Genomic DNA, 24,921 nt, shown 5'->3' on the forward strand with positions numbered 1-24,921 from the left:
ATAATAGACAGCACATGTTCTGTAAAGAACACATGATTTTAATTTGAATGTACTACTTCTTGTGCCAGCAATACAGAACAGAAATTTACAGTTCTTTAAAGCAAGCAGACGCACTTATTAAACTACTGCCAAACAGGATGGCTCTGCTTCTTTGGGAAGAAGGCAGTTAAAATGTATAATAATTGGACTGAATATTAACTCAGAAGAATATAATGAAATTATTAGTGAAAACAAAAGGCAAAACAAATGTATTTTCCTGGAAACTTCAATCAACTTTTACCACTCTTGTTAGAAGCCCTAAATGAAAATTGCTATTTGTTAAAAAGCTAAAATGTAGAGAAAAAATGATGTTGAGTTACTGCTGAAAACTGGGATTTAACAAGATTTTATGTTGTCTCTCCCTAGTTTTCCTAGAGGCATTTAGAAAATCTAAAATGATGGTCATTACTCATCACTTCAGCCAATCAGGGAGCTTTATTTTTTCTCTTTTAAAAGAGAAGGTAAAACTTAATGAAGAATTTTTGTATTCCTCCTGTTAACAGACTGGTGTAATTTCAATGGGATAATACATGAGTAAAGTTTCCCTTAACAAAATAGCAGAGTCTATCTGTGGTTAACAGACCAAGAAGCTCTTTGAAGAACTGGTCCCAGGATCTTTTAAGGAAGGCCTTTCAGTTCTGTCTCCCAACCTGTCATTTCCTACCGTTCTTCTTATATATCCAATCTGGGCATCAAATTCCCAGAAGGGACAGGTCTTTTTTATGGATCTTCATAGGCATTCTTAGAATCAGACCTTGAAGGGTTTCTCCAGTGTGACCTTCTTTTTCTTCTTTCGGCTGCTCCCATTAGGGGTTGCCTCAGCGGATCATCTTCTTCCGTATCTTTCTGTCCTCTGCATCTTGTTCTGTTACACCAATCACCTGCATGTCCTCTCTCACCACATCCTTCATCCTTCCTACAAATAAAGAGGAACAAACTCTGAGGTGAATCCATTCTCGAATGCATTATAAGTGAGTTCACCTGTGTTTCCTATGCAATTTTTCCAAAAACATGGTGTGGACTGTTAGCTTGTATATTATAAGTGATAGCTGGGTCTTCATTGTAGTCATCCACATTTAGAATAATTCCAAGGATGACAAAAAATAAACATAAATGATGCCTTTATTAGCACAAGGTGGAATGTAAACACAGTGAGAACACTAAGTATCATGTTGTATATTCAGAGAAAACAAACAAAACTACAAAGCAAAATCACCAGTATTAACTTACTGTAAGAATGCCAATATATAAACCTTTCAGATTTACATTAATGCTGTAAGACTTAACGTTGCTGTGTGCAACTCATCTGCACTTCACTTGAACCATGCCATACTTGTCCAAATTATAAGCTTATAGGTTTTATATGGCCATTGGGTCAGTACCGCCGCTCCCTATACGCAGAGTACGCAGTGTGCGTAGGGCACTAACTCCCAGGGCGGCACCATCCCAGCTGCTCAAAAAAATCGTTTTTATATATTATAATAATAAATTAATATTAAATATACATATACAAAAATATAAACGTATATATTGCATTTTACGGTGAACGCAGAGTAGGCTAAGCACACATGATGACGCGCGCGCCTCATGTATTTACTTTTATTTGGATATAGTACTATTTTGGCCCCTATAGCAGGTGTTTTTTTTATTACTTTATTTTTACTTCCGTAATATTTGGGGGAGGGGGCACCCATTTGGCCAGTAGCGGTCCTGCATTGGGTCTTACGTGCATAGAGCACAGTGACATTTTTAGTTACATATTGTAATGAACATGAACATGTCATCACTCTCCAGCAAGTGCCCTCTTCTACGCGGTGGTGCGCTGGGGAGGCAGTATAAAGAAAAGGGACGTCTCATGCCTAGACAAAGTGATGAGGAAGGCAGGCTCTATTGTAGGCATGGAGCTGGACAGTTTGACATCCGTGGCAGAGCGACGGGCGCTGAGCAGGCTCCTGTCAATCATGGAGAATCCACTGCATCCCCTGAACAGTATCATCTCCAGACAGAGGAGCAGCTTCAGCAACAGACTTTTGTCACTGCCCTGCTCCACTGACAGACTGAGGAGATGCGACTCTTCAGTTCCACCCAGGGGGGTAAACGTTAACATTATACAAGATTATAGACTGTTATACCTGCATTTTTATCACTCTTTAATTTAATATTGTTTTTATCAGTATGCTGCTGCTGGAGTATGTGAATTTCCCCTTGGGATTAATAAAGTATCTATCTATCTATCTATCTATCTATCTATCTATCTATCTATCTATCTATCTATCTATCTATCTATCTATCTATCTATCTATCTATCAGTACCATGACTGCTGAGTGTGCTGTTTGGCTTTTCCAAGTCCCTTAGCACTATAGTATCTAAAATGCATATTAACTGGTAAGTGTGTGTCTGTGCGGTTGCTATATCTCTGTCATTCCAAAAGATGTCTCATCACAAACATTTTACCAATAAAATGCATTCAATTTATCATTTACAATAGATGAAGCATCACAAACGTTAGCATTACCTTTACAAATCCCATACCAAATGGCATAAAACAGACATATACCTGTACATTGCATTGCGCAGTGCAAATGTTAACGCCAATGTCTGTGTTGTTTACTTAGATTTCAGCACATGTTAGATGAGTCACACTATAGTCCTGAAATAAATGTTTTAGAGTCTTGTGAATGTTCTGATTGGTGCTTGGGATGAATTTGGTGGGATAACCTGCTCTTACAGAGTAGTAGTAGAACATTATTAGTATCAGTAAGCATTTCCTTTCTTACCTGCCATCTCTCTTTCACTTTATCTCTCTCTCTCTCCCTTTCTCTCTGTACCCTGGCCTTTTTCTTACACCACTTTAGCCTTCACTCCAATATGTCCTTCTTACTACAAGAACAATGTCCAGCGGGGCAATGGAACTGGTATAGTCCACTTTCTGCTCCAAGGATGCTAAGCTATCTGACATTAGTTTAGAGATTCCATTTGGGAACTGTCTGTTCTCACTTGCTGTTTATCACTGGTCCTACTCTTTCTGTAATGATAGAGTCAAGGTATCATTAGTGTTTGCTGAGCTGCTGGCCCTCTAGGGGTTAATTGAACATCTCTGCCGACACTGCTGTTCTCTTCAACCTTTGAGGAATCCAGCACACATACCCTGTATAATAAGAACACTTTTACTGATAATTTTAACAACCTATTCTTTGTTTTTCTTTCATACGTCAACATAAAGAAAATATAACAATACATGTAATAAAAGGCTAATGAAATATTGATGTTAAACTTTCTGTCTACTTAAAACAATTTAGTTTCTTTGGAAAGGACTATCTTTTCTGACACTTCTTCCTGAACAGTGGCATATTCAGAACAAACGTCAGCAATTTATCATTGGCTTTCTCTACTACACTGTGTGCACAATTATTAGGCAAGTGAGTATTTTGACCATATCATCATTTTTAATGCGTATATTCCAACTCCAAGCTGTATTAACTTGAATGCTTATTGGATTTAAGCACGTCAGGTGATGTGTATTTGTGTAATGAGGGAGGGTGTGGCCTAAGGAGATCAACACCCTATATCAAGGTGTGCAGAATTATTAGGCAGCTAGTTTTCCTCAGGCAAAATGGGCCAAAAAAGAGATTTAACTGACTCTGAAAAGTCAAAAATTGTAAAAAGTCTTTCAGAGGGATGCAGCACTTTTGGAATTGCTAAGATATTGGTGTGTGATCACAGAACCATCAAACATTTTGTTGCAAATAGTCAACAGGGTCGCAAGAAACGTGTTGAGAACAAAAGACGCAAATTAGCTGCCAAAGATTTGAGAAGAATCAAACGTGAAGCTACCAGGAACCCATTATCCTCCAGTACTTTCATATTCCAGAGCTGCAACCTACCTGGAGTGCCCAGAAGTACAAGGTGTTCAGTGCTCAAAGACATGGCCAAGGTAAGGAGGGCTGAAACCCAACCACCACTGAACAAGAAACATAAGTTGAAACGTCAAAACTGGGCCAAGAAATATCTGAAGACAGATTTTTTTCAAAGGTTTTATGGACCGATGAGATGAGAGTGACTCTTGATGGACCAGATGGATGGACCTGTGGATCAGTAATGGGCACAGAGCTCCACTCCAACGTGGAGGTGGGGTACTGGTATGAGCTGGTATTTTTAAAGATGAGCTAGTTGGACCTTTTTGCATTGAAGATGAACTCAAAATCAACTCCCAAACCTACTGCCAGTTTTTCGAAGACACTTTCTTCAAACAGTGATACAGGAAAAAGACCATGATTTTTATGCAGGCCAATGCTCCATCACTTGCATCGAAGTTCTCCACTGCGTGGCCAGCCAGTAAAGGCCTTAAAGATGAAGGAATAATGACATGGCCCCCCTTCCTCATCTGACCTAAACCCTATCGAGAACTTGTGGGCACTTCTTAAACGCTAGATTTACGGGGGAGAAAAACAATACACCTCTCTGAAGAGTGTCTGGGAGGCTGTAGTCACTGCTCCACAAAAAGCTGATCGTCAACAGATCAAGAAACTGACAGACTCCATGAATGGAAAGGCTTATGACTTTTATTGGAAAGAAGGGTGGCTATATTGGTCATTGATTGATTGATTTATTTTTTTTGAAATTTTAGAGATGTTTATTTGTAAATTTTGAGGTGTTTATTTATTATTCTCACTATAACAGATGAAAATAAACAAGTGAAATGTGCTCATTAGTAAATAGTAGAAGAAATAATCAGGACACATAGAAGAGAAGAACGAAAATTATAACATTTTTAATCCAAATCTTAAAAACCAAGTAAAAACAAAAACACTGAATTATGACTTACATAACTGCTTTGTACATGCTAGTGAAAAATTAGCAGACACAGTTCTGCAATTTCTAAATTATCCCCAAATGGAGAAACTGGAGAGTAACAGCTTGTTTAATTAGGCTAGGAGTCCATTAAAAACAATTGTTGATGGAAAAAAAACCTACAGCTTCATGGCATCCATACGACTGAGTCAAGAGGAGGTAAACATCAAAAATCTACAACCATATCTTTTGATTTTAAAGATTTTTAACTGTTTGAAAAACTAAATACACTACTTAAGAAAATCATCAACAATAGATCCCTGATGGCCCCCTTTACCATGTAAATGAATTTACGAAGCTGTAGGTTAGAAAAAAGGCCAACATGATCCTGTCACCCAGCAGTCAAAGTGAACTTTATTGTCATCTCAACCATATAAAAGTATACAGACAGACGAAATTGCAAAGCTCAGGGTCCACACTGTAACAACATGAAGTTCAAATAATAAATTAAAAATAGAATTAAAATTAAAACACAAACAAGACAAGACATTGTGCAAAGACAGGACAAAGAAGTAGCAGCGATATTGCCGTGTAGTTAGCAATATGAACATTGATGCAATGTGTGGTATTTGCAATCTAGATAGATAAATATAATCAATAGATATGTAGTATAGTAAATAAATAATAAATAATAGATATAGATAATACAGAAATTATCAGTATATGATAATAGTTGTTTAAGACATGTGTAAACAATGACAGGTCAGAATGTCTCACAGCAGAAGGATATCCAAATACTTAAAGGTCAGTATGAGATTTTCAGTTCTTTTCTACATGCGCACTCATCTTTGCAGGAAAGTGGCTTGCATGTATAAAAGTTCTGTTTTTAGAGGTGGTTGAGGCTGTGTGGAAGATCCATGGGCTGCATGGTGTTAAGGAGTCTGACAGCTTGGGGGTAAAAACTATCCTGCAGCCTGGCAGATCTGGCTTTGATGCTGCAGTATCTTCTCTTGGATGGTAGAAGCGTGAAAAGTCCATGTGAGGGGTGTAAGGGGTCCTGCACAATGCAATAGCATTACAATACAATACAATACAAAACAATACAATACAATTGCAGCCGTCTGCTATTTCCAAAATTTCAAATGCTGACATTAGCGCTGTAGACTGAATAGTTTGGACCCAAGTGCAATATGTTTAAGAAATCTTTTATTCCCATTTCCAAAAGTCTATACTGTCACTAATGGACTCTTAAGTTATTACAGCGTACTGTTAAAGGAAACAATATCAATTTTTCAATCTGAACACACACCTTTGATTCCTACAGAAAAAATTGTTGAAGTTTAACAGTGGAATAAAGTTTTATTTTTGTTCATGCCTTCTGAAAACAGATTTCCTACTGAAATAATACATTGTATCTTAATCAAATTCTATCCAAAGCGACTTACAAAAACATTGTCTTATGTATAATTCGAGTGATTAGAAGCAAAATTCAAAATAGTGCCAAAGAAGTATAGCACTACAGTTAAACAAAAGCTAAATAAAAAAACTAGAAGTCATAATAATAAGGCTACATGTTGATTGAATGAGTCAGTATAGCTTCATATATTTAGGAGGAGAGCAGAAAGGTAGAAAATCCAAGCAGTCTTAGGATATTTTATAAAAATCTGTTTCTGTAAAAACCTCACACTGTTCCAGTGTGGTGCTGAGGTTTCACTCGTTGCATGGCTACACGTGGGTGTCAATATGTGTGGGAACCTTGAACCCGACACCGTCGATAATGTAACCAGTGTGGTTTGTTGTGTGTTGGGTGCATCCCAGTCCCCGAGATCCACCACCAAACGCGCTGTAATCAGTGTATGCTCCCAAGCAGCCTTCAAGAGATGTGTGTGTCATGTTGTGGAGTTTTAGACATGGCAAAAAGTGAGGCCTTCAGTAACACTCACATTACTAAGCTGGACCTTTCCTAGACTCTCCAGAATAGACCTTATCTCAAGAATGCTAAAATCAGCCAACACTAGCCTGAAAGGAGCTTTGGCTTCAAAAGCTCAACAATTCCCTACTTAGAACAGACAACACACCAAGCACCTGTATACTAGCTAGCTTCGGCCTACACTGGCCTAAAGGGACTTAGATGCCTCGTAAGGGTAATACCCTGGCTTCAAGAGAGAGGATTCAATAGAAGAATCTTTAAAAATGAAACTACTTGAAAACAACAAAAAATAAAAAAAAAAAAACAAAAAGAGTTGCCAGAAGAGCAATACAAGTGAACAAATCCCAAAACACAATCCAAAGCAGAAATTCGAAAAAGAGTACAAAAGAAGATAAAAAAAACCCTGTAAAAAATTCAACACAAAAAACAATACTTGCAATTGATTCCTATAAACTTCTATACACCATTCCTGAGATCCTATTCCTTGGTTCTTAATTAGCCAGAGGGAGGATCTGGAGTGACATCAGGGTGGCCCCATCTCTTTTCCCTCTGTAGCAATGACACCCTAGGGTGCTGCTGATATATTATAATTACTCGGGTCTTCTCCTTCCGTCTCAGTGGCACACTCCTCCAGGTCCCCAGTCCAACACACCAACAGGGAAAGTTTCAACAACAACAACTTTATTCAAAGGAGCCACCCCCAATTGAATGGTGTCCCAAACAAAGAAATAGGATAAAAGCTTAACAACAATGCAGTGAAAATCAATAAACAGTAATAAGTATCTTATGCAAATATGTTATATACCATCCTATAACCTGTGCCTCTAAGCAAGTAGTATTTAATAAAAGTTCCCTTTATGCTCCCAGTCCCTCAGGAAACCTTCTTCCCCTCCCACCTCACTGGCCAGTGATACCAGGAAGACAAAAAAAAACGCTTTGGGGCCCTTTGTTTCTATCGTTGGAGCACTCTATCTCCAAATGGAGCATTTGTAATCCACTGAAAAGATATCTGTCCTCCAACTGGACTCTCCAAGTAGATGGCCACAATAGAGTAAAGTAAAGATAGGGATAATTGTGCGATATACAGCTCACCACTCCTGGGTTCCGGAAGACGCGGGCTGCAGACGCTCCTCAGTGATCCAATAATCCCCAGCGGCCCTCTCGAAGCTCCGATAAAATCACTCCTCTCACCGGTTCCTCCAGGTCGATTCTCTCTCTCCTCCGCAAAAGTCTCTCTCCTCCGAAAAAAGTCTCTCTCCTTCGCACAAGTCTATCTCCTCCGCACAAGTCTATTCCTTCCCCCCTTCCTCTTCAAGTCCGTCCTTCCCTTCCTATCCTTCCCCCGTCCATCTCCCCCACCCCAAACAACAGAGTTCCCCCCTTGCATTCTGTTCCTATCCTGATCGCCGCTCTGCTGCCATCTAATGTCTAGTTCTTAAAATCGCAGCTCCATGACTCTCTTATTAAGACATACCCACAGAAGATGTCTGTGTACATAGCTACACTCTTCCCCCACTGAGGAACCCTTTGTCCCCAAAGGGAGTAAATCACAATTTAACCCCTACAAGGAATAAGAAAATCGTCTCACAAAGGGACTGCCCACCATGGTGTGTCAGACCAGGAACCAGAAGAGTAGACTTTGTCGTCACTCACAGGCTTCTTCTTAGCTTCTGCTCGACGGTGCACAGTGGTGACGACCTCCTCTGTGCTGTTTCCAGAAGAGTCATATGTCAGTCTTTTGGGAGGCTGAATGGTGCGCTTTTTCCTTGCTTCTGCAGGTTCTGACTGTGGAATCGAGGTGTGTTTAGTAAGTGCTTCTGAGGGCTCTACGCAAGGTCCTGTCACCAGCGAAGAAGGTTCGACCCAGGGTTCTTCAGGTGGCCTGATGAAAGTTTCTAAATCCTCAGATTCAATGACAGCCTGAGGTACAAACTCAGGAGCTTCTGCCCTTAGTGTACCAGAGGGAAATTCGAACTCAGAAGGATGGTCATTCCTGGGCACCTGAAACCACAACCAGTCAGAAGCGAACTCTTCATTAGAATCATCATCTTCCACTGCGATCTCACTGGACTGATTGTTCTGAACACTCGACTGAGATCGGGTGATAGGGTGTCGTCTCTGAGGCTTTGGCTCCTCAGTAGGTGGTACTCGTACGGCTTCACTTAACAGTAGCAGGTGATTTCGGTGCCAGGTCTTTAGGGGACCAGTCTGTCCCTCAGGACGAATCCGGAATACCGGGAGGCCTGGTAGCTGAGAGCAGATGATGTACGGTTGAGAACTCCATCGATCTGCAAGTTTTTGGAGACCCCGCTGATTCAAATTTCGCAACAGTACTCGATCTCCGGGTTTTAAATCATGAATCCGGACCCTCAAGTCGTAACGTTTTTTATTTTGGGACCCTCTATTCTCCGAAGCTTCTTGCGCCTTTTCATAAGTCACTTTGAGGTCCTTCCGCAATCTCTTGACATAATTCTGATGAGTGGTAGCGGACGTCCCATCCAATGAGATGCCAAAAGCCAGATCGATAGGCAGTCTAGCTTCTCGTCCAAACATCAAATGGTAAGGTGAATACCCAGTGGAGTCATGTCTGGTACTGTTATAAGCATGCACTAAAGCAGACACAAACTGACTCCAATACTGTTTATTCTCCGAAGTCAGTGTTCCCAGCATATCCAACAATGTTCGATTGAACCTCTCTGGCTGAGGGTCACCTTGGGGGTGATATGGAGTGGTCCTGGACTTGGACACCCCCAACGTTCTCATCAGCTCTTTAATGAACTTGCTTTCAAAGTCTCTTCCCTGATCTGAGTGGATCCTCTGGGGCAAGCCATAATGGACAAAGTACTTCTCGACTAGAACTTTGGCAACGGTGGAGGCCTTTTGGTCTTTTGTGGGAAATGCCTGGGCATAACGAGTGAAGTGATCTGTGATGACAAGGATGTTTCCCTGACCACTAGTATCTGGTTCCAAACACAAAAAATCCATGCACACCAATTCCATTGGGCTTTGACTCTGCAGATGGCCCATTGTGGCGGCCCTTGAAGGTAGAACCTTCCATTGAATACATCTCAAACAGGAACGGCAATAGTTCTCTACTTCAGCATGCATGCAGGGCCAGTAAAACCGATCTTGAACCAGTTGGAAAGTTCTCTCTGTTCCCATGTGACCATGATCATCATGCAACGCTGTCAGAGCAATGTGACGGTGCTTCTCAGGCAGAAACAACTGTAATTTCTCTTGAGCGTCCCCAGAGGGGGCTCTCCTATAGACCAGACCCTCGTTTAACTGCAATCTGGGCCATTCTTTATGCACCAGTTTTGCCTTTTCAACTTTATCCGTCCACAGCAATTCTTGGTTGTCAGACTCCAATGCTTGTGAGACCAACCGACAAAGAGGATCTTCCTGTTGGTCCTTCTTCAAGTCCTGACGATTTAAAGTAGGTAAACTGTCCTTCCTCAATTGCACCAAATCACAATACAATTCTGGGACCCCGGCAGCCATGACTCCGACTACTTGAGCTCCCACTTGAGGGGGGTTTATGGGCAACACTATAATGTCAGCTAGTGGGTGACTGATCTTATGGGTGGTTGAGGGGCACCAAATTGTGAAATTATGGGATTTTGCTGGTGTAAAAATAGGCTATGGAAATGATTACATGCAGTTATACTCCTGTATATATGTAAACATGTTGGTATTGGGAAGGGGTACAATATGTTAGTTTCTGCTATTTTATGACATTGCCTTGTGAAACATTAAGATCACGAAGATTAAAAAAAGGTTTGTCTCCCAAAGAAAATATACAATTTAATGAAGAAGAAGCTGTCATGATTGTGTTGTTCTAAAGTTCTTTTTTGCTTCTTTTTTTTACCAAGCTTTTGGATTTAACTGAGGTGATTTGTTTTATGGCTAATCAGATTTTATCATTATTTTTTACTTTTTGCTTTGTGTAGTCTGTTTTTTTTTTTTACTTTCTATCATAATGTATATATATGTTTTTAATGTGTCTTGTCATTTTGTGGAAATTTTATATATGGTTGCTGTCGCGTTGCTAAGTTAGGCTGCTCAAAAAAGCATGACACATGACTTGATCATTGCCACAGTGTAAAGGTAAGGTTGTGCACTTCTAGTTTGATACAAAACTGTGGGCAATTCAAAGAATCACCAGTGTTTTTTAGAGACTTTAACAATGAGCTGTAGCTAGCATTTTAATTTATATGCATGGCATTTTCCTTAATTTAATGCTTAGGATCTTAAAAGGAATGATCTACTAGGTATTTTATCTGGTGTTTTAGGTTTTGGTGACAATATTGTCTTCCTGGTTTTGACCTCTCACCTGTTTTTTTCTAGCTGCAGGTCCATCTCCTTGGGCCTCATCCATGGAATTCGCACTATAACATGGCGTAAGCACAAAAGCCGAAATGTGCTTACGCAGAGAAAATTCCAGAGGCAGGAATCTGTGTGTACTCCAACTTCCGCGTTCTTCCCTTCCATAAATCCCGATCAGCGTAAAAACTAATGCATGTGCATGCGCCTTCTGTCCCGCCCCGTCTCCTCCCAGAATTACGCCTCTTTGAATATGGAAATCAATATAAATAGACCTTAAGCTCAGCGTTCTGTGAAAAGGCAATGGCAAAAGCAAGAGGGAAAATATAAGAATTTCAGCGAATACCAAGTGGAGGCAAAGAAAAACGTACTATTTGTTAGTTTATACAGTGGTATAATCAACAAAAATAAGTTGTCACATATCAAAGTCGCTGTTGATCGTGAAGGCAGTTCTGAGCCATGCCGGGATGTGGCAGAGCGCACTAACTCTCTTTCTCACTTCCCTGTAGACCTAACCCGGGAGGTTCCACCTGTCTCTCTGGACGTCACTTCTGGGACCGAGTGACATAGCATGTTGGAGAAACAAGCTCAAGTTCACAAAGTCGCACAGTGCCCAACATAAAAAAGAAGTTGTCACATATCAAAGTCGCTGTGAAAAGGCGGGTGGGGCTCACCAGTGGGCTGCCCGAGCCCACCGCCTGAGTGTCATATGGAAGCTTATTAGCCTGGTACAGCGACGGCCCTTGGAAAAAAAAGGCACAGAGTAGGAAAAAGAACATGTCTGAGCTCAAATGTTAACTTCAATCTCGAAATATCCACTTTAATCATGTAGTTTACGGGTTTTTGTCATTAAAGTAGAACATAAACTTCATTACATACCACGTTATGGGCGGAGATGAACCGTCTCAAGCTGCCTCCACGCCGTGTAATCAGCCGGCAGAGAGGTGAAGCATTCTTCAAAACTTTTAAGGAACATTGAAATATCTTCATAGTATGTGTTTAATTATTCTATCCATCTAACCTTCCAGTGTCAGTGAACACCCGGAAGGACCTCTCTGATTGAGCACAACATTGTGACAGAGCCCGGGGTTGTTGTCCGAGAACGCCCGTACCGTCTTCCCGAGGCAAAAAAGGCTGAAGTGGAACTGAGATCAAGCGCATGCTGGAACTAGGTGTAATTGAGGAGAGTTATAGTCCCTGGTCCAGCCCCATTGTGCTCGTCGGTAAGCCTGGCGGAGTTGGAGGTTCTGCAATGACTTCCGTCGGCAACCAAGTCTCCCAATTTGATGCCTATCCAATGCCACGCGTGGGCGACCTCCTCGAGAGGCTTGGACAGGCTCAATACCTGACCACACTTGACATGACAAAGGGTACTGGCAGGTTCCTTTAACGGACTCCGAAGGAAAAACGCGTTTAGTACCCCTAGCGGACACTGGCAGTATCGTGTCCTTCCATTTGGGTTACACGGGCTCCAGCAACCTTTCAGCGCCTGGTGGACAAAGTGCTTCGCCTCATAACTCATACAGTGCTGCCTACCTAGATGGCGTGGTCATCTATTCCAGCACATGGAAGGAACACCTACAGCATGTCCAAGCGGTATTACACCATGCAAAACACGCTGCATTTGGTGACTTGAAGAAGGCCCTTACGTCCGCCTCATGTTCCTGAGCGGAAACTGTTGGACGGGAGACCAATGCGGCGGTGGAGAGGGAGGCTCTGGCGATTAAAAATACCTGTTACAGTTTCGAGACAGGAACAATACAATGAACACGTGCCCGACCCTTATGTGAACTTGCTAGATTCTTCAAAACTTTTAAGGAACATTGAAATATCTTCATAGTATGTGTTTAATTATTCTATCCATCTAACCTTCCAGTGTCGCACCATCCTCAGCAAATATACAGCGCGAGACAGGAACAATACGTGCACTGTGTCCTCACATGTTTAAATATTAACAATACAGATTATTTAAATGAAGTTAAAGTTGTATCTGTATAATATAATCAACATATTTTGTTGCATTTCATCTTAAAAATGATATCGTCATCATATGTAAATACGTGCTTTATAAAGTGGCGCAGGTTGTGCAATATTATAACTGTAGTGCAAGTTTACAGTGGGGTGATTACACTTATAAGTACAACCAGTTCTACAAGGAGCAATTGATTGAGTGTGTTTATAGTTCTTGGGATGAAACTGTTTCTGAACCGTGAGGTTCGTACAGGAAAGGCTTTGAAACGTTTTGCCGTGGCTGAGGCAGAGTGGGCTTGATGCTGTATACCGATAATTCTCTTTCCGATCAGCTGCTGCTGTGATTCACACTCAGATACAGTGATATAAATACTCTGAGTGGTGCAGTGAGAGTAATATGGAAAAAGATGATCTGTTGTAGCAACCCTTAACGGGAGCAGCTGAAAGAAGGAAAAAAAAGGTGCAGTGAGAGTAACAACGCTAAAGCAGTTATGGTATTTAGAATACTATGACTATTCCCTGGACCATTATATTGTTACAGGTTGATTACAATCAGATGCATTACACTAATAAACAATATGCGATTAGATTCAGTGTATTTATAAAGCCGCATCAGGAATGTGGTTCTAACAAATAAAGAGTAACCACACAGGAACCGTAGCACTGCTTTGACGCTGGGTGCCGCCAGTCTGCAAAACCGAGTGGAGAACTTGTGTATGATAGGGTATGAGGTACCAAGGAAAAGTGCATGGCTTTATGCCAAGTGTAGGTTTTATACATTGTGATTTGAACATGGAACCGTTCCTAAGCAATATTTCTGTGCGTATGCACCATTTATACATGAGGCCCCCGATCTTTCGCATTTTGTTTGCCTTGTTCCTCTTTGGCAAATCATCATGCCATCAGTGCCAACACCAAGTTTAAAAAAAGACAGTATCTCCATGTTGCCCTTGGTAAAAGCAAGGGTGTTCCTGTAACCCTTTTATACTGGAGTTTATCTGAGTGCTAATGAGGGTCAAATGATAAGCATAGTCAGACTGGCGTTCATCCAAGTAGCGAATAGTGTTCATCCAAGCCAGTAAAGCCAGATTTGGAGAAGAAATAGACACACATGGTACACATTTGGTTTCAATGGCCATGTCCTTCTGCAGACCATTTATTTTAGATCCTGTAGGTGCAGCTAAACGAAAATACTCTTGACACTTTGACATAACTCAAGAGTTAGCCACTTGACTCAACTTTTGACCAGCACCCAAAACCTGTAATTCCTATTTTGGCCACGTAACACATTCTGTGATGATCTGCCAGCTCTTAATACTCAAAAGGGCTTCAATATGAAAACTAGGCCTCAAGGCTTCAATGAGACCTAAACATCAAATCAGCCAGGCCCCAAACTAATGGAACAGGCTGCATAACCTGTACAGGAAAAAATGAGGAAATGGTGAGAAATTTTCAAAATAAAGGGAGAGGGAAACTGTGAAACTCCTTGCCCGCTAGCAGCATTCTTTTCATATATTTGATGCATTTATTACAAAAAGTCTAAAAGCAAAACAAGAGCAAAAAGGAGTCAAAAATTTTTGGTAGAAGGCAAGCCAAATAGTTAATAGATTAAGTCCATTAGAATCAAAATCTTAAGTGAAAGCAGAAACTAGAAAATCAAAAAGGTATTTACAATTAAGAATTAAGAATGCAGGAATTCTAAACAAAAGGAAGCCATACAAACATGAGCACATGCCAATGCCTCAGTACTTACAGTATATAATACTTGGGATAGCCCCACAACTGCAACATCAGGAGGCCCCACTCCTCTATGCTCAACACATAAAGGGCAAAATATATAACAAACAATATCAGCTGAATGTAATGTACATAATATAATATATACACATAAATACATAAAATACAGAAATAATAAAATAAAATTGCTAAAAAAAAATTGGAAACATGAATTACAACAGAATACTCAAATAACAAAAGCAAAAGAAAAATAATAAACAGTATTAGAGTCAGGGATGAGACCGTTGCTGTGCCATAGCATATTCCCTAATACATTCATTCACTGTGTCTATTATCAGGATGTAAAATGAGACAAAGGCTCAATAGAAAACAAGCATTGTAGTCTTCTGTTCTGACAAGAACCCAGTCACAATGCACATCTTGGCTTCTATGGATATAACGTGACTGGTAATGTCAAAACCTGAGTGTGGTCTGCCTTCATTACAGGCATAGAAGTCTTTACAGGACATTTACCATTTCAGAAATAAATGAAAACTTGAAAACAGAGGAGTGCAAATATCATACAGTAATATGCTATACTATACTGATGTACCTTTGATCCTCATGTACCATAAATGTTTTCTCTCTCTGTCTTTAAGGCTGATGATACTGTGATTGAGCTGGCAACAGTGTCCAAGCCTAAACCAGATCCTTCTAATTTAGTATTTGGAACCGTATTCACAGACCATATGCTGACAATTGAATGGTCAGCAAAGGAAGGTTGGAAGGCACCATTCATTGGACCATTTGAGAACATTTCCATTCATCCAGCTTCATCATCTCTTCACTATGCTGTGGAAGTGAGTAAAAGCTATAGTTTAAGTATGGCTACATTTAGCAGAGAAAAGCAGTTTCATAACTGCTAGCAACAATATTTTACCTTGCAAATAAAATACGGAACATATCAGAAAATTTTCATAAACATTAAATTTATTTAAACTGTATTGTGATATACAGTCTTGACGGGAGGGGGAAGAGGATAGCTGTGCTATACAAAAAGATGATACTACCCCAGTCCTAATATATTACCTAATATATTATTATGCGGGAGTAATGCAAAATAGGGCAGTTTAAAAAAATGCCTTCATTAAAATTGTAATGCTTGGCTCTAAATTTCTGTCAGTTTATTACTTAAATGGAGTATTTCAGTAGATCTGACAAATTTAGTGAGTGTTGTGCTTTCTTTAAAATAAAATTAATTACAGCAGTTTAATTTCAAAATAGATAACTTTATGTCAGTAGCTGTACATGAAAGCCACCATTTGAATCCTAAAAGGTACTTTTAATTATTTGTCCCAATGAACACAAAATGCGATTTAATGTAGAAAGTGCAAAGCGCTACACCTGGGCAACAGAAACGTCAATGATAAATACAAGATGGGAGACACTGTCATACAGGAAGCAACCTCTGAAAAGGATTTAGGGGTTTATGTTGACACAGCATTTTCATCATTTAAGGATTATGCAGAAACAATTAAAAAGGCAAATAGAATTTTATATTATATTATGAAAACTGTTGATTATTAGTCAAAGGAAGTTATGTTCCGATGAATCCCAGGACTTAGGACATGATGTACTCTGTCAGACTTAGAGAATTAAACCTCTTTATTCTTGGCAGAGGATATTGTGTGGGGACCTAATTCAGGTTTTCGAAATACTCAGTGGCTTTGATAAAGTAGATCCAGTAGAATTTCACCTTAATGATGAGTCACGTACTCAAGAACACAAGTAGAAATTAAGGGGAAGTGCATTTAGGACTGAAGCCAAAAAGCTTTTTTTTCACAAAGAGTTGTGGGACTCTGGAACAAACTACCGAGATACTGTATATAGCTGAAGCCGAAACCTCGACAACCTTTAAGAAAAATCTGGGTGACACAGTGGGGAAATGTAGCTAGTAGCTAAACAAACAAGCTTGATGGACAAAAGAGACTCCTCTCTTTTGTCAATTTTTTTTAATGTTTTTGTGTCCTGGTAGGAGTAATCACAATTTCAGGTTAACGGGGTAGTTCAGAATTGTTTTTCCTCAGTTGCAATGTCTAGGTTCTTCTAAGGAGTTTCTGAGAGCTCCCGGGCCAGACAATAATACAGTATCTCATCACTGGAACTTGAGTCTGCCCTGGAGCATCTCCTAGCGCACTATGCTTGCAGGAGGCTTCCAGAATGTATCTTCATCAGGTGCTCAAACCATATTTTCTAGTTATAACCAATCTGAAACAGTAGACATTCATTCCAAGATTTTCCTAGATTTTAGACCTCCTCTCCCTACCACAGAGAGTGAGCCCTACAACCGTGCAAAGGATCCTCCTAACTTGTACTGCATGTTTTGTGTTGCGTCCCAAAGTTGGGCGCCATAAGAGAAAACGGATGCCATATTAGCTCCTAAATTTAGATTTTCTTCCAGTTTTCTTTGTCAGTCTTACAGTCCATGCTAACTCATCAAAAATCTGAGTTTAATAATTGCTAAGTTAAATTGTTTTTAGCTTTATTTCAATGATTGTTTTGGAATTTCTTTCAGGTTAACCCCTAGAATTTTAAGGTTTCCTGCTGGCTCTCTAAATTCTTATTTATGGAGGATGTTTTGATTAAAATATATCTTTCATAATGGGTTTAAAGATGACAATGGTGAAAAAACTTCACAGTCCGGTGCAGAAGGATATAAAAAGGACAGATATTTATATTGAGAATGCTGAAATACCCAGGACAACTGATAGGCTAATGGCATTTCAGTTTTTTAAGATGGTGAATTTTTAAGCTCCCATAAATATTAACCACCATTTTTGTTTTTAAAGATTTATCATTCTTAAAATGGGTTAGTTTTCTCAAACTACTTAAATAGCCAATAGCCTGATGAGATTGTAAGCCAGGTTATGTTCCATTACTGTTTTTACCTGTGTTTCCATCCCTTATGTTTTACAATACATTAACTGGCAAATATGGCTATTTTGGAAGAATACTGTATGCTTTTAGTGCAGTTTTGATATTTATGTAATTTAAGAGACTCTGTATACTGTATATTATTTATTACAAAAAATAAAACGTTTGATCCTAAACCAGCGTAACCTATCAGCCACAGATAAAATGTGTAGGTATCTTTGTATACTGGATTGAATAATTCTTCACAATTCTTCTCTATCCTTCCAGTTATTTGAAGGAATGAAGGCTTACCGTGGTGATGATAACATAATTCGTCTCTTTCGTCCAGATTTAAATATGCAGCGAATGCTAAGGTCTGCCTGTAGAGTCTGTCTGCCGGTGAGTTGAACTTTTTTTCTCATTCATACTAAGCTTATAACACAAAATAATCTCAAATTCTATGATTTCATTACAATATATATACTAGACTAATAACAAAGAGTACAGAAAAAAGTCAAAGTTCTTTAAAAAAAAGTATTCACTCTTGATTTTTTTAATCATATTTTAATATTAGCAGATTTTTTTCCCCCAGAACCAAATCACTTGCAGTGTTTTGAAAAGTAAAATTACCATTCTGAAATGCCTGCAAACGTAAGTGTGCATATGGAAACTCAAGCTTTATCTCAATGGACTCATTTAATATAACACATAGCCTTCTAAGTAAAATGTCATCTACTTTAATCAAATTTCAGTCATGTTGTCACAATTAGTTTTAGAAAATGTTAAAACAAGGCAGAGGGAAAGATATAGAAGCACCATTTCATTGTAACATTTAGCAGATGATTCAGCAGCATTTGACCTGTAACAAATTAGTTTGTATGTCATAAAAATGTGAACATTGCATTATTTACAACTATAGAGCAGTGGTACCCAAACTTAGTCCTGGGGACCCCCTGTGGCTGCAGGTTTTTGTTCCAACCAGATTCACAATCGGTGATAATAATCGATAACAACTCATCTCATTTAATTTAGTAGCCCTTTTTTTCTTTTCTCATATTCTGCATTCAGAAAAGCACAGCATTTTTTCTAAAGCTTTTAAATGCTTATCTTTCATGTTATTTTGCTATTATTTTTCCATGTTTCTGTGTAGTTTGCTTCCTTTATTTAACCCTAAAAGTGACAATTAGCAACAAGCAGACCCGGCACTCGGGATGATGAAAGCTACAACTTCTTCAGAGTCAGACCCACTAATTAGTAAATAATGAATTAAATTACCAGAACACCTGGAAAAGCAGAATGAAAATCAGGATGAGAATTCTGTTAACAAAAAAAAAAATGACATATTTCCCATATAATTGCTTAGTACATTTTAATAAAAAATTGCCAAACTTTCTTTTGGAATTTCTACATTGACCCCAAAACACAGAAACTGGAAAATAATGACTCGGTTGGTACAAAAACCTGCAACCACAGGGGCCTGGTTTGGGAACCACTGCTGTCGAGTACTAGAGTGTGTGAACTTTGTCTTTCAGAATGACAAAAAGCATAATGTGACCTCTGAAAAGAAACAAAATGCATTCTGTTTTTGTGTGTTTGAATTGTTTTCAGCATTTTCAAATTAATATAGTAGGACATGATACAGTAAGTCAACATACTATATAAAACTGTGTATACCAGAGATGAAAATTTTAGTGTAGTTTATTTTTATTCATTTTTGGAAAAGAACTGCATTTAAAGTGATTGTTGGCTCAGTTTAGTTTCCCCCTCGCCAAATTGCACTCTGATGTTTTTTTTTTTATTACTAAGAAAAACCTGCCAGTTTTTCATGTTTACTCTTTGTCATTATGCAGCCATAGTTTTGTCTTTTTCCCTCACTTTTTTACTCCAAAAGACCCCTCCTATTACCACCATCCTGAATATTTTTTAAAGAATTATACCACTTTCAGTTTGATTGGTGAGGACGATTTGAGCATTTCATTCACATACTAATAGTGTCTTTTTACATTTGTAAAAATAGTTGTTAATTTAAATTAATTGTGTGTCAAATTTTCACAACAAGCTCACAGGCTCACAAAAGTGAGACTGTGTTTCAGGGACAACGATCATCAGTTAAACAAGTCTTTGATCTAATTTGTCATAATAAATTTTATATTAATGAAGCATGAATCACAACAATATCTAATGAAAGAAATTTAATTTCCTTATTTGTGGCATACAGTATGTAGAAAAGTATCAACACCTTTGAGACAACTTCCATGTCTGAAAAATAAAGCAGAGTCAAGGGAAATGTAATAAAATTTAATCGAAGAGGAGGAAGGTTAAACCTCACTCAAGAAGTATTCAAAAAAGTGGTTCCTGAGAAATTATATTTCATAAATATTGCACTGTCGTTTCAAATATTTGGAGAATTTTTGAAAGAAACATTTACATACAACATATACTCAAAGAAAAAAATAAGAATTTCTTATTGACCTGTTGGTGCTTACAAAGTGAACAAAATATTTACTCATAAAATAGAATGCACTACCTGCATTTGTTTTGCCAAAATACATATTCTACAGACTTTCATATTTTATTCTTCTAAACCAGTCTCTTCTTTTGCAGTCCTAACAATTATTCTGTAAATATTGAAAGTAGGGATTTTTCAAGTAACTTTCTTGTCAAAGACAGTCAAAATAGTAGAAACACATCTTTTACTGCAACCAACCAATTGGTTGAATTTACAGGGCATATACTATATATTTCATATAATGTTTTGTCATTTGTTTACTTCTTCAGAGTTTTGATAAACAGGAGTTACTGAACTGCATCAAAAAACTGATTAATATCGATCAGGAATGGGTACCTTATTCTAGTTCAGCCAGCCTCTACATCCGACCTACCTTTGTTGGTACTGAGGTAAGATCATGACAATTTTGTATGTGTTAAGGTCATGTCACATTAGATGACTTTTCAGTAAATTATAGTCATAGCCAACATTTACCTTATCTTAGCGAATCAGGAGCAATCATCAGCACAGTGGTCACGTAATGTGACATGCCCTTCTATTGACTTCAACTAGCCTACGATTCTAACAGATTTGATAGGAACAGTCTGTGTGTGCAGGAGAGCTAACAACAACAGAATGCACTAATAAGGAATACGGAATGTTGGTACTTTGGACATCATAAACAGGAGAGAAGCTTGTTAGTCTGCTGTCTTGTGTTTTATGTCCTAAAACAGAATGGAAAAACATTAAAAAAGGGGCAATGTTGGCAGTTAAGCCTGTGGTACCTGTCAACACTTCCCATAAAACCGGCTAAGATAGGCAGTGTGCTGTTGGCTGTCAGCAAAAGGGGTGAGCATGACTGTGCTGGAAGATTGGCACAAGATCGCTATATGTGACATGGCCAATAATTTTCAGTCATTTAAACGTATATACTTCAGTGATGAGATTAGCAACTCCGGCCAACAAATCTAACATATTCCATGAGTAGAAGTTACATATTATGACATTGGCTTTAGTTTCCCGTTTATACTCATTAAATCGCATAATTTTAGCCTTCATATTTTAACCATACTACCGTTTATACATAAGCCTTCAGGTAATTAGATACAGTAAAGGAACATGCAGGGGAATTAGCTACATTTTAAGCTATATATTATAGGTAATACATTTTATTAGCATTACTGCCATACAAGCAATGTGAAATGCGGCTTTGCAAACCAAAACCAATCAACATGATATTGCTAGATGTGTAGTCTCAGGTGACCCAATAACTTAGAATTGCATTCAGTTCTTCTTGGCTTATCATCTGCACAGACCCAGGTAGCCTGCCAGTCTCAATATGGCTGCTTAGACAGAATTGTCTTCTCTTCATGGAAGAATGGCAAGAGCGACAGCGAGAGACTGAGGGGGAGCGTGAGCATTTTCTTATACTGGTCTAATTTGTTTTGGTATACCTCAGAACCAATGGGTGCAGGCAACTCCCTTGGTTCAACCAGTTTTACTTCAGCCAGAATTCATTTCGAATGACCAACAGAATAAGTCTACATGACCCTTCCTGGGCTAGGCTCTCCTAAACAGCTCATGCACAACCCCCTTCTCTGTTCAGCTACTTTACAATGTGGGTGTAATAAACAAGCAAGAAAGGAAATATTAAGCCATAAAATTGACCCAGATGGTGCTTTCCTCATCAATGAAACACTAGGGTAAAAAACTGCTTTGTCCTGCTTCCCGATTCTTCAACATTACAAATAAAGACATACAAAATATTTATCAACTAATATGTTAGATGTAACTCATTTTACACTCCACTACAGTGGTTTTTAAAGTAAATATTAGTGTACATTCAGGACCATATGCATATCTGTGACACAACTAAAATGAAACTTACAATGCAGGAGATTTCAGAGAGAAGAAGTCCATTCTTTTCTGTAAAATAATTGCCAAATTTATTACTGTGAATATTGCCTTTTTCTCTGGACAAACACTACTAATTCAAATTTAAATTATTGCCATAACAATGTCTGTTGCATGAAAGCTCATACAGTACAAAAATCTAAGAGCAACAACAATCATCCTTCTCCAAAAGACCCAAAACCATTAATTTAATAAAAACTGTCTTAGACATTCATCAGATCCTAAGATCAACAAGTTAAGTTCACACATCTCATGGTTCTCATCACAGGTCCTCTGTGTGTGGTAGCATTTTGAGTAGTGAGAAATGTGCTGTTTCCTCCCACAGTCCAAAGACATACAGGTTAGGTGGATTGGCGATTCTAAATTGGTCCTAGTGTGTGCTTGGTGTGTGGGTGTGTTTGTGTGTGTCCGGCGGTGGGTTGGCACCCTGCCCAGGATTGGTTCCTGCCTTGTGCCCTTTGTTGGCTGGGATTGGCTCCAGCAGACCCCCGTGACCCTGTGTTTGGATTCAGCGGGTTGGAAAATGGATGGATGGATGGAGAAATGTGCTATATAAATGTAATGAATTACTTTTATTATTATTATTATCTTTTTAAATCTGTTTATTGATGCACTTATGTGTTGATTGTTTGAAATTGCTTTAAGCTCACTCATGGTTACTACTTGTTTATGAAGTTACTAGGATTTGTGTATCTGTTATCCTCATTTTTTATAATTATTAATTAATAACTGTATTTTCTGAGTGAATGGCTTCAAGATTACAGGACTAATGTAGTGCCAAAAACCAGATACTCATGCATTTTCAAATTATTGTTTCTCTGTACTCCTGCAATCAATTTAGCCTTCCTTGGGTGTTAAGAGGCCTTCCAAAGCACTGCTGTTTGTAATCCTCAGTCCTGTTGGGCCTTATTTTTCAAGTGGGAGCTTTAATCAAGTGTCACTATGGGCTGATCCAAAATACGTCCGGGCCTGGAAAGGTGGAACTGGAGACTGCAAAATGGGAGGGTATGATGTACTATTACATTTATCAAAAGATTAAAAATAAAGGGGGCTCAAATGAATAAATATCATTTATACATATTTCTCCTAAATGGTACAGCTGGGTAACATTATTAAGTCCAATTTAAATTCTTTTTGTATGGCCCTCTTCATTGAGTACAGACTCAGAGCACACATTATACAAATGGTACGGGAATATGTAGAACTAAAAGGATCTAATTAAAGATATTATTTTAATATAACATCCTAATTAAAATAATGTAGGATTTTTTGAATAAAATTTTTCAGAAACAGCCTTTTAATTATTAGGGTATCTAATGACTCTTGTAATTGATAAGAAAAAGAACAAGAAAGGAGTGACCCATCCATTGTTTAAGTATATTTTTGTCTATGATAATGTTGCGGGGAGTCTAGGCCTATACTGGCAGCACTGGGCCTGGCAGACATTAATGTTAGATTCGACACCAATGCTCCACAGACCATATTTTCATGCATGCTCAAAGTTAGTGAATTTAGAATTGCTAATTAATCCAACACACATGCTTTGAGAACATCTGGGGGAATCTGAGTCCCAAAATAAAACAAAGTTGAATGCAGGGAGAACTTTGAAATTTCTGAGAATCAAATCACAGGTCTGTGCTCTTTAAAGGAATAAGTATTATGCCCTGTGCAGCATGCCAGCCTGATACAGTAATAATAAAATTGATTTCTCATTGTTTAGCTAGAATTTACACATTTAAAACTTTTGTACACTTTCTTCATTTTTGATACACTTACATTTGCCAAATTATGGATGTATTCACATATTTTTTTCTGTTTCTTAATACTACCTCTCTGCTTTCCTGTAGAAATTATGGTGCATCATTATATGCTCAATATGAGGCCACTGAAAGAGGATGTCAACAAGTACTTTGGCTCTATGGTGAAGAGCACCAAATAACAGAAGTTGGAACTATGAACCTGTTCCTCTATTGGATAAATGAAGAAGGAGGTAATAATAGAGTATAAAATGTATAGTGAATCACTGTGAATGGTTGATTAGACAGCAGTTGAGAGGAGATAAAAGCTGTGTATGCTGGTACAATGAAAGAGATAGTATTTTTAAAAAGACAGACCAGGAGATGAGATATAGTCAAAAGTTACGTGCAATTTCATGAAGCAAAAGTCAGATCTTTTGCCTAACCCAAAAATCATAATCAAAAAAGAAAGCTAGTAAGTCATTTTCTTCAGAGAAATAAAGACTAGAACACACACACATTTTTTGATCTTTTCATCCACAATCTGGGATTGAAATTGAATGTCAAAGTTGACCTTTTATCTGACATCACATCCTGTGCATTTCCAGTTTATTTTCCAGGTAACAAAAAAACAAAGTTTAAAAAATGATAGCACCTGTGAAGAACAAAAAATGGCTTTAGAAATGAGAAATGACTTAACTTTTGCATAATTCAAAACCTACATACAGTAGAAATAGTGCCTCGTTATGTTCCTCCAGACCGTAGGGACCCGTGGCCACCGGGCCCGGTGCCGGAATATACCGTGTGGGACCCGGCCGAGGAGGACCCTTGTGTCCTCCAGACCGTAGGGCCCGTCCTGGTTATGTAGGGGGCGGGTAAAGGGCTTGGAAGCCCAGCCCTGTAGGGACCCGTGGCCACTGCCGGGCGGCACCCCAATGCCTGCATATCCCTGGAGCCCAGTACTTCCGCCACACCAGGAAGTGCTGGGGGGAAGACGACAGGGGATACCCGGATGGCTTCCAGGTGTGCAGCCGGCACTTCCGCCACACTGGGGTGTGGCTATGACTGATTGCCGGGAAGCAGCTGGAGCCCATCTGGG

General features: G+C 38.8%; 1 protein-coding gene across 4 annotated transcripts in view; it reads left to right on the plus strand.

The window, feature by feature from the left end:
- The window catches only part of bcat1 (branched chain amino-acid transaminase 1, cytosolic), a 154,887-nt gene that overhangs the window by 65,131 nt on the left and 64,835 nt on the right, over nt 1-24,921 (plus strand). For all 4 annotated transcript variants that reach the window (XM_039761578.1, XM_039761579.1, XM_039761577.1 and 1 more), the window contains 5 exons: nt 15,431-15,631; nt 17,973-18,083; nt 20,463-20,582; nt 22,928-23,091; nt 23,934-24,076. In XM_039761578.1, coding sequence (XP_039617512.1) covers nt 15,431-15,631; nt 17,973-18,083; nt 20,463-20,582; nt 22,928-23,091; nt 23,934-24,076 — 739 coding nt within the window. The remainder of the gene's footprint in view (nt 1-15,430; nt 15,632-17,972; nt 18,084-20,462; nt 20,583-22,927; nt 23,092-23,933; nt 24,077-24,921) is intronic.

Source organism: Polypterus senegalus, chromosome 8 (genome assembly GCF_016835505.1).
Source record: "Polypterus senegalus isolate Bchr_013 chromosome 8, ASM1683550v1, whole genome shotgun sequence".
Lineage (NCBI taxonomy): Eukaryota > Metazoa > Chordata > Cladistia > Polypteriformes > Polypteridae > Polypterus > Polypterus senegalus.